Here is an 18,968-nt window from a genome sequence, read left to right on the forward strand (position 1 = left end):
AAGAAAAGTATGAAAGCCATGAATGCTCAGCATAAGAGAGAAATGGAATCCATAAGGCAGATTCAAGAAGGTATCCAGGAGAATAAATATTCCACTGAAAGTATCCACAGAAGATAAAGCCCATGTGAGAACGGGATCTCAGATATAGAAAACAGGCTTGTGGTTAGTAATCATGAAAAGACAGATTTCTTAAAAATAGCAAAGGACTATGAGAAAGCTATACAGTAGCTGCTAGAAGAGGCAAAGAAGAATAACTTAAGATTGATTGAGGTCAATGAAAAAGTATGAGATAGCACAAATGATATTTAAAAAGACTGTTCACAGATATCATGGCAGAAAACTTCCCTGGTAGAGAAAAAGGATTTGATATGCAGTTAACTGAGGCATATAGAACTCCAGTTAGCCACAATCAAAAAAATCTACAGCCAGGCACATCATAGTCAAGATTCCAGAAATTTAACACAAGAATAGAATCTTAAAAGATGTTAGGGAAAAGAAACAAATCACCTATAAAGGAAAGCTGACCAGAATCACAGCTGAATTCTCAGAACAAACCCTCAAGTGAAGGAAAGCTTGGAGTAAAGCATTTCAAGTGCTAAAGGAAAATAACCTTCAACCCAGATTGTTTTGTAGACCACAAAACTATCTTTCAAAACAGATGGAGAAATAAAATACTTCCATGACAAAGAACATCTGAGGAAAATTATGACCACAAAACCAGCACTCCAAAATGTTTTGAAGGACATTCTAGAAAAAGATAACAAGGACCACAACTTCATGAACCCCAACAGAAGGAATCCATCAAGCAAGGCAAACAATTAAACAGGTGGGGGGGAGAGTAGGCACCAACAACAGGAAAATAATATGACAAGGACAAGTCTACACATATCAATTATAACCATCAATGATAATGGCCTCAATTCACCAATCAAAAGACACAGACTGGCAGAATGGATCAAAAAGCAAGATCCAACAATATGCTGCATGAAGAAACACTTAATTCAAAAAGAAATTTATAGACTGTAAGTCAAAGGATGGAAAACAATACTCAATGCAACAGGAACCCAGAAAAAAGCAGGAGTAGCTATTCAATTTGCAGACAAAGTGAATTTCAAGTAAAGTCTGATTAAGAGAGATAAAGAAGGTCACTACATCCTTGTAAAGGGAACAATCTAAGAGGAAGGGATAACAATCATAAATATGTATGCAACAAATACCAGTGCACCCAACTGTATAAAGCAAATATTAATGGGCGTGAAAAACCAAATAAGCACTAATACAATTGTATTGGGGGAATTTCAGTACACCACTATCACAAAAAGACAGATCAACTAGATAAAAAAAATCAACAATGAAACATTAGAACTCAACCAAACTTTTGAACAAATGGACTTAGTAGATGTCTACAGTGTTCAACCCCACAACATCAGAATACACATTGTTCTCAGCTGCACAAGGGATGTTATCCAAAATAGACCACATACTAGCTCATAGAATATGTTTAAGTAAATGCAAATGAATTGAAATTATCCCTTGCATATTATCAGACCCTAATGCAATAAATTTGGAACTCAGTGGCAAAAGGAACCACAAGAACTTCATAAACACAGGGAAAATTTTTTTTGTCTTTTTGAGACAGACTCTCGCTATGCAGTGCAGGCTGGCCTTGAACTCATTTGTAGCCCAGGCTGGCCTTGAACTCACAATGATCCTCCTACCTCAGCCTCCTGAGTGCTGGGATTAGAGGCATGTGTCACCATGCTCAGCAACACAGGGAAATTAAATAGCACCGTCCTGAACAACCAGTGGATAATAGATGAAATTAAAGAAGAAATTAGTTGCTACAATTAAATAATAACGACAGCACCACATACCAGAACTTATGGGACACAATATAAGCAGTCCTAAGAGGGAAATTTATAGTGGTGAATATCCATAGCAGGGAAACACAGCAAGTGCAAATAAACAACTTAATGGTGAGCCGTACACCTCTAGAAAAAGAAGAACGGCCAAGCCAAAAGCTCATGTGAGGGAGGAAATTGTAAAGATCAGAGCAGAAATTAACGCATTGGAGACTAAAAAAAAAATACAAAGAGTCAATGAAGTGAAGAGTTGGCTCTTTAAAAGATGAAATAAAATCAACAAACCCTTATCCAACCTTATCAAAAAAGGAAAGAAATGACTCAAATCCATGCAATTAGGAATAAAAAGGGTGAAATCACAATGGACTCTAGAAATCCAGAAGATCAAACTTTACAAAGTCAATACTTGAAAATCAATAGCCTTCCTATACATGAGAAACAAACTCAATGAGAGAAAAATTAGGGAAATAACACTTTTCACAATACCATCCAAAAAAATGAAATACCTAGAAATCAATCTAGCAAAGAAAGTAAAAGACTTCTGCATTTAAAACTACAGTACTCTGAAAAAGGAGGTTGAAGTGGATACCAGAAAATGGAAATATATCTCTTGCTCTTGGGTAGAAAGAATCAATATAGTAAAAATAGCCATACTCCCAAAACTATAATACAGATTTAATAAATGCTTATCAAAGTTCCAACACCATATCTCACAGAATTAGAGAAAACAATCCTAAAACAGAATTAGAGGAACTAGAAGAGACCTAGAATAGCAAAGGTAATTCAGGGCAACAAAGGCAAGGCACGGGGCATTATAACCCCTGACTTGAAACTATACTATAAAGCTACTGTGCTAAAAATAGTATGGTACTGGCAAAAAAAAAAAAAAAAAAGAAACAGATCTGAACATAAATGAAACAGATTAAAAGATACAGAAACAACTCCAGACATACTCAGCCACCTTATTTTTAACAAAGGTGCCAAACACATCCACTGGAAGAAAGATAGCCTCATTAATAGATGGTGCTAGAAAAACTGGCTCTGCACATGCCAAAGATTAAAATTAGACCCATAGTTTTCACTATTCGCTAAACTAAATTTGAAATGGATCAAAGATCTAAATACTTATAGAGAGCCCTTCCGGGTCCTCTTCACAGCCCAGGAAGTTTACACTTGTAATCCCATGGAAAAGGTATTGGAATTCCAGTGAGTTAATTCTAATCTACCCCTTCCAGTGCAACCCATCTCAAGAATAAAGACATTAAGGCATGTTTGTAGTTATGGGGAGCCAAGGAGTCCTAAGTCCAGCTACAATGATGGCTATTTGGAACAAAGGTCTTGACACAAGACCAAACCCGGTTTTATTCATTCATGAAGAAGGGAATGGCTTGAAGATGAGTGGTTATGAGAATGGTGGGAAGCAGGTGAGTGCTGTGAGCTGGGCTAGGTAGAAGTCCTGAAATCACGTCTGCAATATGTAGAGAGAAGGATCTGCAGAAAGAGTAATCTGCATGATGCAGCTGAGGAAGTATTTAACTTGTGGGGGTTGGTGTCTCAGCTCTGATGTGTAATCTTTTATGCCCTGGGAAGTCATAGCCTCTTATCTCGAGGCTCACTCCCAGCCAACAGTATGGAGATGGCTCTCCATCTTGCCTTGGCTCACATATATTTAGTTGGGAGCTAGGGGGTTGGGGAAACACTGCCTTGTCATCTTTGCTTCTAAGACTACACACCAGCACCTTGGCTGGACCAATTTGCATTTCTTAAAGCCAACTGTAGGCACAAGGGAAAGTCCTAACCAGCTCTGCACACATCACTACATGGAAATAGGGCCACATTAAGCCAAAATGGAAGCAATTGCTCTTTCTTCAAGGAGACTCACCCAGGTGGACCTCCAAAAATATTAAAACAGAAACATTAAATTTGCTGGAAGACAGACTAGGTAAAATTCTTAAAGGCATTGGTGTAGGCAGAGATTTTTATGAATAAAACCCGATCACACAGAAGCTATCACAAAGAATCAACACGTGGCTTTTCATCTTACTAAAAAGCTTTTGCACCAACAGAGTGAAGAGACAATCCACAATGTGGGAAAAAATGTTTGCCAGCTGTTCCTCAGACAAACGATTACTATTAGGAACATATAAAGAACCAGAAAAAACAGACCTCCCAAATTTAAAGACTCAATCCAAAAATGGGCATCTGAGATGATCTCAGATGGAGAAATAAAAACAGCAAATAAATATATGAAAAAATGTTCAATATCACTGGTCATTCAAGAGATGCAAATTAAAACAACACTCAGATTCCATCTCACTCCAGAAAGAATGGCTATCATCAAGAAATCAACCAATAACAAATGCTGGTGAGGAAAAAGGAACCCTTCTCCACTGTTGGTGGGAAGGTAGAATGGTACACCACTGTGGAAGTCAGTATAGAAATTCCTCAAAAAACTAGGATTGAGATCCCATTTGACCCAGCTGTTCTCCTTCTGGGTATCTTCCCATAAGAACTAAAAGCATCATACCACAGTGATATATGTGCACCCACATGTATAGCAGCACAATTTGTAACTGCTAGATCTTTAAAACAACCCAAATACCCATCAACTGAAGGATGGATAAAAAAGATGGGGTCTCTTTATACAATGGAGTACTACTCAGCCATAAAGCAGAATAAACTGAAGACTTTTATAGATTAAATGAATGCAACTCGAGACCACATTCACAAGTGAAATAAATCAGATGCACATGTGTAAAAATCTTATTGTTGCCCTAGTGTGAGAAGCTAAAAGAGTAAATAAGATCCAAAATGTATAATAGATATTGTAAAATGGGAGGAAATTTCAAAAGGAAGAGAAACTGGGATGCGGAAATGGAGAAATGACGGAAAGGGAAAGCGAAAAGATGATACATAGATAGATAGAGAGATAGATGATAGATAGATGATAGATAGATAGATAGATAGATAGATAGATAGATGATAGATAGATAGATGATAGATGATAGATAGATAGATGATAGATAGATAGATAGATGATAGATAGATAGATGATAGATGATAGATAGATAGATGATAGATAGATAGATGATAGATAGATAGATAGATGATAGATGATAGATAGATGATAGATAGATAGATAGATAGATAGATGATAGATGATAGATAGATAGAGATAGAGAGATAGATGATAGATAGAGAGATAGATGATAAATAGATATATAGATAGATAATAGATAGATGATAGATGATAGATAGATAGATGATAGATAGATAATAGATAGATAGATGATAGATGATAGATAGATATGATAGTTAAGATAGTTATACTACTAATTTCTCTTAGGTCATTAAAAAGAAAGATTTGTGCTAATATTATTTGAACAATTAAATGCTGATATCTTGTACTCTGAGTAACTAATTTAAAGATAGCAATATGCAGTGTGTTAACCATCCTTACCGTACTATTGTCCTGTTTTGAAATTTTGTGGGTTTTTTTCTCTCTTTAAAATAAAAAAAAATTTTAAAAAAACTTCACTACCACTTGCACTTGTACAAGCCAATTATTTGCTCGGGACAGAAAGAACCTAGAAACCACCTCCAGAAAGAGATTCCAGCACCTAAAACCCAGTAACATATTTGGCAAGCCAGCTAGGAGACCAGATAAGGCCCTTGGGACACATTTTTTGTTGTTTGCTGTGCTTCTTTCTAAAATGACCTCATATTTCTGTTCTCCACAATACTTTGGTCAGCTTTCTCACTTTTGGGGGGGAAAATATCTGTTGGTAATTTGGTAGCCTCCCTAAATAAGCCACCCACCCCGGTTTACTCCTTTCTGTGCTCATAGTCCTATCTGTGCTTTTCCCTAGATGACCATTTATTTCTCAGGGTCCTGTCTTCGTCTGTGTCGCATACGGTGGCCACCATCTTGTCTTGTCACGTGACTGGCTACCTGTTTTGGATCAGCCATGTGGCTTCCACCATGTCTGTCTCCCTTCCTGTTTTTTTCAAAATGCATTTAGAGACATGTGCCTAATGGCCAGAAGGAAACAAGAGAACAGCCAGTGAAGCTTAGCTCAAGAAATTGTGAGAAGGAGAGCTATTCTCATTCTTAGATTTTTTTTTTTTTTTCTAGTACCGGAAACCAAATTCAGGACTTTGAGCTTCCAGGCAGGCACTTGTGCTGCTGAGCTATATCCCTGGCCCCTCTTAGGATTTTTAAAGGTTTTTTTTTTTTTTTTTTTCTTGCAAAAAAGAGGTTTCCATCTCTACTGACTTAAAGTACTGAGGTTTTTACTGTTAGGGTAAATGCAAGGCATAATATTTTTCAAGTGCCTCCACCCTGTTTTCAAGTGCCTCCACCCAAGTACAGTAGTACCTTGGTTCACAAACTTGATATTCTTTCCACAGTTCTGGTTACAACCCGAGTTGAATGAGAACCAAATCAAATTCATTGGTTAGATTAAATGTTGACCTTATGGGGAAATTTGATTTGGTTCTTGTCTAGTTCAGTGTGCAACCAGAATTGTGGGGAAAACTGAGTTCATGGACTGAGGTACCACTCTAGAACCATCAAATGGCTCAGCATGCCTAAGGGAGTCCCAAGGTATTGTTTCCCAAGTGGCTCCACCCTGCTTAAACTGAGCCATCAAATGGCTAATGGAGTCCTGGTGGGGAGGGACTTCATCCTAATGGGAGTATTGAAGGGGGAGGTAGAGCCATCAGGTGGCTCAATCCCCTCTCCCTAAGGACACAACAGGCCCCAGGATGGAGACAAAAACCCTCCGTAGAGCTTTCTTCTATGCTTCTGTGAAAGACACCAGCATCATCCTTGCTTCAGACACAGATGCCTGTCTAATGACTACTTGAGTCTCACAAGGGATGATTTGTGGGCTGATCGGGTCTCCTTCTTCTGCAGTGAGATGCTATCTTAAGGACCTGAGACCTAATTGTCTCACCACAGGCCCCAAGACAAGCCATGGGAAGCCTCATGAACCACGTTCTGTTGATTCTACAGACTTTGCCACTAGGCCATATCCTTGATCAGTGGAAAAGGTATGACCCTAACAATTTTAAAAAGGAACAGTTAATGTTGATTGCTATATGGTTTCATTTTAGTACAAACTAGGAAACAGTGAAACATGGGTACAAGATTCCAGTTTAAACTATAAGATTATGTTTCAGTTAAATTGTTCCTGCTTAAAACATAGAAGGTGAAGTGATTTCCCTTATGTTCAGGCTTTTGTGACCCTTTATCTCAGGGAAATCCCAGAAACTATGGTATTTAAAGTGATCCCTGAGGAAGAGAGAGATATCTTTGATGATCTTGTGCACAGATCCCCACCTGCCTCTCAGGGGCATATGGTCTCTCTCATCTTTTTAACAAAGAAACTTTAGATGGGACTCCAGACATCTATAATCCTGTGGGGAACCATTCAGACTTCTTTATAGCACAGGGGCATCTAAGGACACCTAAGGACATGACTGTCTAGCACAAATATACAGGGAGATACAGTCATATAACCATGACTTAACAGTGCACAACTACACAGGTGCCAATGAGGCTAGCATGTAAGAATGTAAATAGGTGATAACAACCTATATAAGAATTATACAATAAAGATGCTGGTGGCTCTTGTGCTCTGCTCTGCTCCATGCTGTCTTGTGTTGCTGCTGATGTCTTGCACACATGCATTCTTTAATCTGGAGACCTCATGCATGAAAATCTCCCCTGGGCACCCGCTCCCCCACCCCCTGCCCCAGTACAAACAACTGGCATGTAGTTAGCAGGACATCAAAGTGAGTGGTCCTCTGACAGCTGTTAAAACACCGCCTGAAGGCAAGGGAGAGCCCCAGGGAATGGCTGATAAGCAACCCTTGGCCTTTCCATGGCTACCTGTAGCCACTTTCTTGGTGGCTTGGAAAGCCCTGGAGGACTGGGAATCAGTCCTATTCGAGCCTGGAGATGTCTTGCATTGGTGGATACCAGAGCCTTGGAAGTGAAAGACAGACAAGTTCTTCCCCTCACTGTGAAATGGCAGGGTGGGTGGCTTGCCTATTCTTCACTCTCTCTGACACATAAATCAAGAGGTGGATGGCCTTGTCTTGTAAGTAGACCAGCTGCAGGAGATAGAGGAGGACCTTGAGCAATGGCTGGCTGCAGCAGAGCTAATATTGTGAGGTGTGGGAAGCTCTGCCTCCTCCAGAAGCAAGTAATCAGTCTGTGATAAACTGGTTGATGGCAGTAGCTCACTTAGTTTAGGAAAATCAGGGTGACCTGGTAGAGCAAGTCACTAAATGGACCACCTATCTGGACTTGATAACTTCTACATGAAATGAACATGCGGCAAATGATGCTCACACTGCAGTACCGTAGCCCAGATGAGGAAGTGCTGACGGCTCACAGGAAGGACGTGATCCTGGCAAGTGGGCCAGCTGGCATGTGTGGGTCAGTGGCAGTCCTTCCAGCCCCCTGAACAGATCACCCCTTCCATAACAGTGTGGATGCCTTGGCCAGGCTGGGAGACATGGAAGTAAAGCATCAAGATAAGGTGAGACCTGTACAAATTGTACTGGCAAGACAAAAAAAGAAGAGGGAGCCCAGGCGAGTGAGACCATCCCCCCAAGGACAGGCTGTAGGGTCACTGAGGTCGGTTGGCTCCAGAACTGGGAGGACCTGCTGGCCACCAGCCTAGCTGCAGATAAGTTAGAGGGGCAAACTTTGGATGTGTGGCTGACTCTGTGGAGGCTGGTATGCCCTGAGCACAGGGCCCAGGCCAGAAAGCCAAAGCAGCCCTGGTGAAACAGGAAGAAGTGATACTGACCTCCTTTTACCCTGATTAGGAGACAGGCCAAGGTACCCGGATCGTGGAGGTGCCAAGAGACCAGAGGCCACATGTGAAATTGACTGTTTACTGGCCCCCCAAAAATGTGCAGGATGTACTAGCATTGGTGGATACCAGAGCAGAGTCAACACTAATATAGGGTAACCCAGACGATGTTACAGGACTTACAGCACAGGTAGAAGGGTATGGAGGTCACTACATCACGGTCCAGAAGGCCCAGGTGACTTTGGGTACTGGGCACCTGCCCCAACACCCATATGATGTTTATGTTTCCCCAGTTGATGAATACATATGAAGGTGGACATCCTGACTGGTGATTGGCTTGACACCACACAAGAAGAATTCTGGCTGCAAATTTTTGTGGTAAAAACCATAGTCCAAGGCTGTCCACACCATGAAGTGCTGACTCTCCCACAGGACACAGGTTTCATGAAGCAGTACCGGCTACCTGGAGGACACGAGGAGATAGGACAGACTATCCTGAAACTGAAAGGAGCAGGGCTTATATGCCCTGCACAGAGTCCTTTCAGCTCCCTGGTATGGCCCGTGTGGAAGCCAGATGGGACTTGGAAAATGACTATGGATCACCAGGAAGTGAATAAAATGACTCCTCTGCTGCATGCAGCAGTGCCTAACACTGCAGACCCAACACTGTCTCACCCTGACACTAGGTCAGTACCATTATGTCATGGATTTGGCCAATGCCTTCTTCTCCATTGCTATTGCATCTGACAGTCAAGATCAATTTGCCTTCACCTGGGAGAGTAGGCAGTGGACCCTCTAGGTGTGGCCTCAAGATAGCCTCACTTTGTGTCATGCCTTGATGACCCAGGACCTGGCCACCAGGACCAAGCCACACTCTGTGTCACTGTTTCACTATACCGATGATATTATGTTAACCTCTGATTGCCTTGCAGATGCGGAAGCCACCACACATGGCCTGAAGAAAGCTTTGCTGGCGTGTGGCGGGGGGAGGGGGCGTGAATGAAGACAAGGTCCAGGGACCTGGCTCATGTGTCAGATTCTTGGGTGTTATCTGGTCGGGTAAAATGAAAGTAATTCCTGATGCTGTTACGGATAAGATCCAAGTGTACCCCAGACCAGTGACAGTGTGCCAGGCACAGGTGTGTGTGGGCTCGCCAGGGTTCTGGCAGATGCTCATACTGCACCTAGCTATGCTGCTACTCCCTTCCTACTGGGCGATTGGGAAGGTGCTCCATGGGACTGGACAGATATAGCGGAAGCTATTTTTCAGGGTTCAAAGGGGGCTATTGGACAGGTGCAAGTCCCACGAGTCAGTGACCCTAACCTGCCACTTATCCTAACCGTCAGCGTGGATGATGATGGATTTGGCTGGGGCCTCTGGCAAAAACAGGGGAAGTGGAAGCACCCTGCTGGGTTTTGGTAACAGTTGCGGAAAGGAGCCAACAGCCGATATTCCCTAATTGAGAAACGGAGTGCACCAGTATATGCTGCTTTGCATGCCTGCGAAAGCATTGCAGGACAACAAACAGCAAAAGCACAGAAAAAATACCTAACAGAGGGCTGGGTACAGATGTGGACAGCCCATCCCGGGACTGGAGTGGCACAGGCCCCACTCTCATATGTTGGGGGACGTACTTCCAACAGCGGGCCTCTTTCTTGGCTAGCCTGTTGGCAACCAAACTGACAATGGTTTTAGAACCCATGACATATGTCTTAGTTACTCTTCTCTCGTTGCTGAGACAAAATACCCAACACCCAAAATTAAGGAAGGAAAGGTTTTTTAGCTTACAGTTTGTGGAGGTTTCAGTCTGTTCTTGGCTGGCACCGAGGCAGGTTGGCTCATGGCAGAGGGCAAAAGTTCATGGTGGCAGAACACAGCAAAGCAACAAGAGCAAAAAAGGGGGAAATTGTGGCAAGCGGCCTCTTTCACTCCCTTACATTGTAAACAGGCTACCCCCACCCAAGGGAGGTGAAGCACTCACAGAATCTCCATGCCTTCCTCTTCCACAGGCTCAGGATGTATACAAAGTAAGCACCCTGGCATCCTGCTGAATCACTTAGCCAAACCTCCAGACTCCCCAAGTTCACACAATGTATCAACCATAACAACATACACAACCCAGGAGCCTGTCTGGGAGGAAAGACTGCAGGACTTGATTCCTAGGCCCTATGCAGAAGGAAAAGAAGGAGCTCTGGCTGATGCTCTGGCTTCTGGATTCAGCAGCTCAAGACTCATAGATACGACACTGTGATTTGTGGGGTGCCAACCTATGGTAAAACTTATAAGAGCATGGCCAAGACACTACCATGTAGTGTATCATGTTTCAGGACATAAGCCCCTCCTCTTACTGGGAAATGACTTAGCAGATGCCTTGAAAAGGCATTGCAATGACTGCTAGGAATAGCATCTGACCAGGGGTGAGGACCATAAACCTAGCCCTTCAGGTTGAAGCCCTTGCTCAATATATGGCCCAGGCCTTAACTGTTACATGCCAGGCTTTGATGTTGCTTGTAGATGAGACTGCTCAAATGAGAAAAATGGCTTTGCAAAGCCACAGGGTTCTTGCTTTGCTGACTGCAGCACAAGGAGGTACTTATGCCCTCTTACATATAAAATGTTACATTTATATACACCCAACCTTTGAGGAGGTGGGATGTGGGGAACCACTCAGAATTCCTCAAAGCTCAGGGGAATCTTTAGGATACCTAAGGACATGACCTCACTCTCCAGCACAAGTACACAGTGGGATACAGTTATATAATCATGACTTAACAGTGGACAACTACACATGTGCCAGTCAGGCTAGCATGTAAGAATGTAAATAGATGACAACAACCTGTATAAGAATTGTACAATGAAGATGCAGGTGGCTCTTGTGCTCTGCTCTGCTCCATACTGTCTGGTGTTGTTGCTACTGTCTTGCACACATGTGTTCTTTAACCCAGGGACCTCACCTGTGAAAATTTCCTTTAGGCCCCCTGAGTGAGCTGACAGACCCAATCACTGGACATGGCCCTTTCTGTGTGTAACAATTAGGATCTGGAGGAGGGTCAGAAGAGAAAAGGTAGAATTGAAGCTGTTGCAATTGGCAATGCTATAAATTCACACAAATCATCTAAGGGAAATCACAAGAATCATTAAAGACAAGAAGTCTGGACACTGGGCACACGACTGAAACAAGCTACCTCCTGGGCCCTGCTCTGAGTGTGAGGTAGCCAATGTGTCTGACTCATGGCCCTGGAGGATTGACTATTCTGTCTCTCAGAGAGGGACTAGACCAGCCACAACCCTCACTTCCTACTCTGAAGAGGCCCAAGGGAACCTACAATTTCCATGTTCATGAATATTACCATCTGCTATGTGGAACCCTGGGTAATGCTGGACATCATGGATGAGCCAATACAATTTTGACTTCCTTTTCTGGAAAACTGTCCTCTAAATTGGTAGCCATAGTTGAAGTCAAGGGGACCCCTAGTTTGCAATTTCTTACTCCTGTTCTGACATGGCACTTTGAAGGCTGAATATTTAAACACGTGTTTCTTTATCTTTTCTTCTTCTTCTTCTTCTTCTTCTTCTTCTTCTTCTTCTTCTTCTTCTTCTTCTTCTTTTTCTTCTTCTTCTTCTTCCTCTTCTTCTTCCTCCTCTTCTTCCTCCTCCTCCTCCTCCTCTTCCTCCTCCTCCTCCTTCTTCTTCTTCTTTTGAAACAGGGTCTTGCTGTACAGTACAGGCTGGTCTCAAACTCATGGTGATCCTCCAGCCTTAGTCTTCTGGGTGCTGGGATTATAGGCATGCACCACAATGACCAGCTAAAGATGAATTTCTAATTGTCCTACAGCATCCTAATCCCTTGCTAGAAAGAGGTTTACCAGCAAAACTGGGGACAATTTCTCAACTTTCAACTAAGGCCAAAATGTATTTTGCCTGTTGGGACTATGCCAGGTCTCCCTGATCCAATTAGCCAACAAGTAGATCCTCCTGCATGGAATAAATAAAATATTTGACTTAAGAAAACCCTTTTTCCTCTACATATCAGAAGAGAGGAATAGTTTGGGTGTCTTGACCCAAAGGCTAGGACAAAAACTCTGCCCAGTGGCATACTTTTAAAAAAGTGAGATGGAGTGGCATTGGATAGCCACCCTGCCTGAGGGAGTAGCAGCTACAGCTATGCTAACAGAGGAAGACTTTAGGACAACTCGAAGTTCTGTCTCTCCACCAGGAAGCCAGTCCATCCTCCCAAGCAGGTAGCAGTCATGCATTGTAATTAGTCCTAGGGAGACATGTCTAAAGTCTCCTTGGAAAATCAAAAGGCAGCTGGGAGGCAAGAAGGGCAGCCCTACAGTCCCTCAGGACCCTAATCTTATTCCCAGTTCCTGAGGAACCATTCTGGTCCTTCCTCAAGGGATGCAGTGACAAGATAAAAAAAATCCTACATGGGAAATGGTCACTAGAATTTTCACAGGACTAAGATTCCTCAGAACCCGTGGAGGACCTGAGGCTGCTCTTCAGAAAGCAAGACACCAGTATTGCTCCAGGTGCAGGTAAGTAGAGTCACTAATGATCCTAATTCACCACAGCTTAAATGGGCACCTGTATTGAGACTCCTGTTTTTAATTAGATCCATTATGTGGGTGATCTTGCCAAGGCTGTGCTCTCAGACTCTTGATAATTTATTAAACCTCCCTATTTGCCATACTTTGTCTTCCACAAGAAGTGTGAAAAACCAACCAGCAAAATTAATTTTTTTCTCCCATCAAACAGACAGCTCAATAGTCATTCACTCTTTTCTCCTTGTCTTCTAAGACTTTTTTTCTTCAACTCATCCAGTGATCACAACATCCCAAGGTAACTGGAGAGCATAGAATCCCCAGTAGGTACAGTCTACAGCCCCTTCCAGCCAGAAGAAGCTATAAAAGACAGATACCACTCTCTCAGCACTTCATAAAGAATTATGAGGGTATGTTTTTCAGGGGGAAATGAGATGGGAGATTAGGGCATGGCAAAACTGGTTGGAGATGTCAGTGTGATCTGCTAATTACAAAATCCCAGGACACATGCACAGAACATTTCCCAAAGCCCTGCACATGGACTTTTTATAAGAACTCAAGCAGGTTTTCAATAGAATGGCCTAGATTTGACATCAGCCTGAGGAGTGATTGATTTTTTAAAAAGGACAGTCCACATTGAATATTTTGCCACTGTGTCTTTCTCTTACATGGTGGCCCACCCTCATGCTGGAGGGTGTACTTCTTTTCCTGCTTTTATTTGGCTCAAACTTGCTCTGCAGATCCTATTTCTTTTCCTACCTTTAATAAAACTTTGCTATCATTTTTACAAATTGCTCTGTGGCTATAGCATTTGGAAAAATATTTCTTCCCTCAGAAACACTATAACTACATCTTCTCTGTGGGCCCACACATTTAAGAAAGATAAAAATGAACTCATAAAATATTTTTTAAATGAACTCATAAAATCAGCAGGAAGGAAGGCAGGTGATGGATTGATTTCTTTGTTATTGTTGATTATTCTTGGAAATCCCCCTTAGGTAATGCTGATCTTTTGTTTTACTCTTCCTTTCCCTGAGTAAAAGCCACGTCCTTGGAAGCAGGTATCCTTTAGGGGCCAATTGCTTTTTTCCCTGTCACCTCTGCATTTCAGTTTTCTCCTGCTCCAGGACAAATAAGTCAAGCCCATGGGAGAAGTGCTATCACATCCACTGGGGTTATTAGGGGCTTTGTTCTATGGCCAGCCCCTCACACATTTGTGCGGAAGGGCTGGAAACTTTACTTTGGCTTCCACCCTTGGTGTCTGAAATGAATCCAGCCCACATCCCATTTCACAAGTCTGCAGGGTTTTTTGGGGGTTTTTTTTGTTTTGTTTTTTTTTGTTTTTTTGGTTTTTTTTTTTTTTTTTTTTTTTTTTTTTTTTTTTTTTTGGTTTTCTTCTGGTACCAGGAATTGAACTCACGACCTTGAGCTTGCCAGGCAGGCGCTTTGCCACTGAGCTAAATCCCCAGGCCCTTTCACAAGTCTGTATTGCCCGCTTGTTGCTCTGAAGCTATAACCTGAGCTTTGGCTTCCCAGGCCTCCATTATCAGCTTTGGACTTGAGAGAGTGAGAGAGAGAGAAGGAGAGAGACAGAGACAGAGACAGAGAGACAGAGAGAGACTGGGGATTAAGTCTAAGCCTTCTCACTGAGCTACATCCACTGCCCTTTTTTTTTTTTATTTGTTTTTATTTACTTTTTAAATTTTAAGATAGGAGCTCACTAAATTGCCCAGGCTGGGCTGGAATATGTGATCCTGCCACCTTCGCCTCCTGGAGTGCTCAGATTTCAGGCATGTACCCCCATGCCCGGCTTGCTTTGAACCTTTGTCTCCCTCTCAGCCTGCCGCCTTTCCCCATTCATGCATCCTGCGCACCACCACTGTCACCCTCTGCCCTGCCAGCACCAGGCCTGGGGTAGGAAATGCCTGCGCTTCCAGAATGCCCCAGCCCCCCACAGCTCCTAGACTGTGTTCACAGGTAGCTGGAAGGTTTAACTTTGCTGCCTGTAGTCAGAACTGAGTTCCCATTTCCAGTTGATGGGCAGCTCTTCTCAGCAGGGACAGGTTCTCTTTCCATTCTTGTTCAGCCAAGAAACAACTTTATTTTTGGATGTTCCAAAAAACTCCCATCATGCTCATTGATGCATACCTTAGCTTATGTTCTTCTAGAAACAAAATCTCAGAAAAAGACTTGGGTCTTGGGTTCAGAACGCATTTTGGGGAGGGGAACCTGGGAAGTAGGACCCAGGTAGAGTAAGTGGAGAAAAAGCCAGTAGCCACACTAACGGTTGTTGAGGGTAGCTGGCTCTCCCTTGCTGGGATCCTGAAGAACTATACAGACTGCAGACCTGCAAAGCACCTGAGGCTGGGACCTTTCCCTCTGCCTTTCCCTCCCTTTGGCTGCTTTGTGAATGGGCTACAACAACTACTGAGATAATTAAGAATAAGAATAAGAGTAAGAATAAGAATAAGAATAAGAATAAGAATAAGAATAAGAACACAAATTTAAAAACCTGTGGTGGCAAAGTTGAGGGATTCCATAGGCACTTTTGGTGAGCATCACCACCATGCGTGAAGGACACCCACTCTGACCACAGCTGGAGTCCCAGACAGTCCCAGACATGGAGGACAAACAGCATTGCTGCAATTCAGACAGGTAATCTAAGGTGATCTTTCTTGTTCTCCAAAGCAACAAAAGCTAGTACTTTAAAGTGGCCTGATGGAACATCTACTGGTGTTTCCTCACTCCAAGAGGATGAGAGATGCCAAGACAGCCAGTCTGTCTACAGTCAGGGCACGGCTGATGTCCAGGGCCCTCCCGCTGGAGTTCGCCATCGTCTAGCTCCTGTGTGTTCTTGTGTTCAACCAGTTCTACCAGCTACTCCAAACAAAAAAGTGGCTTTCCCAGCCCTAGTGCCACTCTTCACTAGAGCTTTTCTTTTCCATTAAATTTTATTGGTACATTTTAGATATACACAACAATCGCATTTATCATAGAGAATTTGTACCTGTATGTGGTATAACTTTTTTCCCATCCCCCTACCCTCCCTCCAACCCCTCTTCCCCTCCACATTTACAAAGCTTTGTTTCCATGTTTTCCTTATTTTCTCTGTCTCTTTTTTTACTTTTCCCTTCTTCTTGCCAGAGTTTTGAAACAAGTTGACACCAAGATAAGAATGGGGCTTGGAGACAGACTTTCTCTTCTCATCGAAGCTGAGGTTTTGGGAACCTTTGAAGCCAACCTGCAAATTGCTCCAGATTGGAGCTGCAGTTATTTCTGCAAAAGAGCAATTCCCACCATGATGTCTTTAAAACCAGGGAAGGAAAGGGCAGAAGTCCTTCCTCTCCAGAAAGAACTCATCAGAAAGAACCCAGGCAAACAGAACAAATCTGTATGAAGCTGAAAACTTTGGGACTGGGCAGAGAACATGGAGACATTGGAAAGTCATTTCTGCGAGGTACTTCACGTCAACAGATGGTCTTCTAAAACCCGTGACTCTTAAAGAAACTGCTTAAAATGATGCTATCAGCTATAGAATCCCCAGGGCCCTAAGATCATTCTTAAAACGTGAGCTTGGATAATTTGGACCTGGGATTCTTCTTAATATTTGGGCATATAGTTTGGCCTTTTTGATGAGAATTAATATACTCATAGATGCTGTCCTTTGAGATAACTACCACTTATTGTACTCGGAGTGTGCACACAGACTTTTACCTACGCTGACAGTTTTTAACATACAACTGCAAAGCAGCTCTACTATCACCAGTTGACAAGTGAGGCAACTATGGATCACAGAGGTTAAGTGAGTTGTCCAGGATTGCACGACTTCAGAAGTAGCACAGCTGGGCTTCTGAACTAGTTCATGAGCAAAGACAGAGATATGGCTGCTGGCATGATGATGTCTATACGTCTTTATAGACTCAGGAAGATGAGCGCTCTAATGCGTCAGACTGCTACTCTACAGAGTAGTACAGACAGTGGTTCAGAGTTCACACTTTAGGGTATGAAAATGTTGGGAGAAATTATGTAGAGGAATTGGATATGAAAACGTCTCTATGTCTTCCTTATAGTCTATGCTGAATTTTTTTCCAATCCTGGGACTGACCCCAGGGCCTTATGCATGCTAGACAAGTGCTCTACCACTGAACTCAATCCGAGCCCTTTCTATTTGTTTCATTTATGAGACAAGATCTCACTAAGTTCCCCAGGCAGCCCTTGACCTGTGGTCCTCCTGCCTCAGTCTCCCAAGTAGCTGGAGTTACAGCTGAGGACCACCATGCCTGAGTTGAGTATTATTATTCTTCATGGCAATACTTTCTATATATGAGGAGTATTTCTCATTCTGAATGTTGCTCATGAGAAACTAAGTGTATTCCAGAAACAAATAACAAAATATTGAAACACAAATGATACTTTATATCATACAGAATTCATTTATGTCCTGGTTACAAAATTTTGCTTATTCTTTGGGTCACACATTTATATTTGGCCTCAAATTTCAAAAGTTTGCATAAACAAGCTTCCTTAAGAAAATGTGGAAGAAAGAGCTTGTGTACTCACACAGCAGAAATGAAACTGCTGGCTTTTTAGGTTTGCAATGTAGAGAAAAGCCACCTGAAAATCTCCACCACTTATCTCCCTGTGGCTGTAATCTTTCTCGTGTGTGTGTGTGTGTGTGTGTGTGTGTGTGTGTGTGTGTGTGTGTGTGATTCCTTGAATCTATAGATACAGATTTTTGTTACATTTCACCCAGATTTCTGATAAAGAATTCTCATAGACAAGTGATGGGCTGGCACATAGCAGGTGCTTTGACTCAATCTTCTCAGTTTTGAAAAGGACTTTAAAAACCCTGAGGCAGGCTGGGAGTATAACTCCGTGGCCCAAGCATTTGCCTGGCAAGTACAAGCTTGTGAGTTCAATTCCCGGTACAAAAAAAACAAAAACAAAAACACTAAAAACCAGTGGTCATCTGTGATTTTGACCAGTTAATTTTATGCCACTGAGCTATATCCTCAGCCCTTGAACAGTTAATTTTCAAGCAAACTTTCTCCAGCTGAATCTCTGTGTAAGTTTGCTGTCTTCATCTGCCCACATCCTAAGACTTTCTCAAATCCTTCCTACCAGTGTGTGGTCCCCTCCCCTGAAACTGCTTGGGTCAAGGCTTTAGAGAAACCTCATACCACTGAATCTGGGAGTCACTTTTTTGTCTACCTGTCCCTCCGGGCACCCCATAGCCTTTGACACAATGGGCCCTTCCTTCCCTCCTGAAATGAAACCACAGTCCTCCAGCTCCCTCCTGCTTCCCAGCACTGCTTCTGCATTTCTGGTGCTGACCTCCCTCCCACTGATGGCCTGTAGTTTTCACAGGCCCTGGGGTCTCTCCACTTCATTTCCGTGAAGGGTCCCTTCCAGGCCTCTGGCTTTTGCTACCATTTACTATGGCTTGTCCTTTTTTTTTTTTTTTTTTTTTTTTTTTTTTCCGGTACCGGGGAACCGAACTCATGACCTTGCACTTGCCAGGCAGGCGCTTTGCCACTGAGCTAAATCCCCAGCCCCCATTTACTATGTCTTGGATATGGATTTTGCTCAAGTTTCATGAGTTGAAAGCTTACGGTGGAAGCTCTGTTGTAGCAATGTCAGAGGCTGATGGGACATTTAGGAGATGAGGCCTAGTAGGAAACCACTGAAGCTGCTTTCCTGGGAAGGAATTAGCATAGTTCCTGTGGGACAT

General features: G+C 42.7%; 1 protein-coding gene across 1 annotated transcript; it reads left to right on the top strand.

Moving 5' to 3' along the window:
- Positions 1–8,992: 8,992 nt before the first annotated feature.
- Positions 8,993–17,277, top strand: LOC102013434. Its single transcript, XM_005387309.1, has 2 exons — positions 8,993–9,378; positions 16,382–17,277. The coding sequence occupies exons 1-2, from the start codon at positions 8,999–9,001 to the stop codon at positions 16,632–16,634; spliced, it is 633 nt and encodes a 210-aa protein (XP_005387366.1). The 5' UTR covers positions 8,993–8,998; the 3' UTR covers positions 16,635–17,277.
- Positions 17,278–18,968: the final 1,691 nt, after the last annotated feature.

Source organism: Chinchilla lanigera, unplaced genomic scaffold (assembly GCF_000276665.1).
Source record: "Chinchilla lanigera isolate Chin_1 unplaced genomic scaffold, ChiLan1.0 scaffold00029, whole genome shotgun sequence".
In the NCBI taxonomy this organism is placed as follows: domain Eukaryota; kingdom Metazoa; phylum Chordata; class Mammalia; order Rodentia; family Chinchillidae; genus Chinchilla; species Chinchilla lanigera.

What these genes read in the sequence shown, in the direction of transcription:
- LOC102013434 (XM_005387309.1), top strand. Translation starts at nt 8,999, where the DNA reads ATGAAGGTGGACATCCTGACTGGTGATTGGCTTGACACCACACAAGAA. An exon ending in CTGTCTCACCCTGACACTAG is followed by an intron (nt 9,379 to 16,381) that starts GTCAGTACCATT and finishes TCTTCTTGCCAG; the next exon opens with AGTTTTGAAACAAGTTGACA.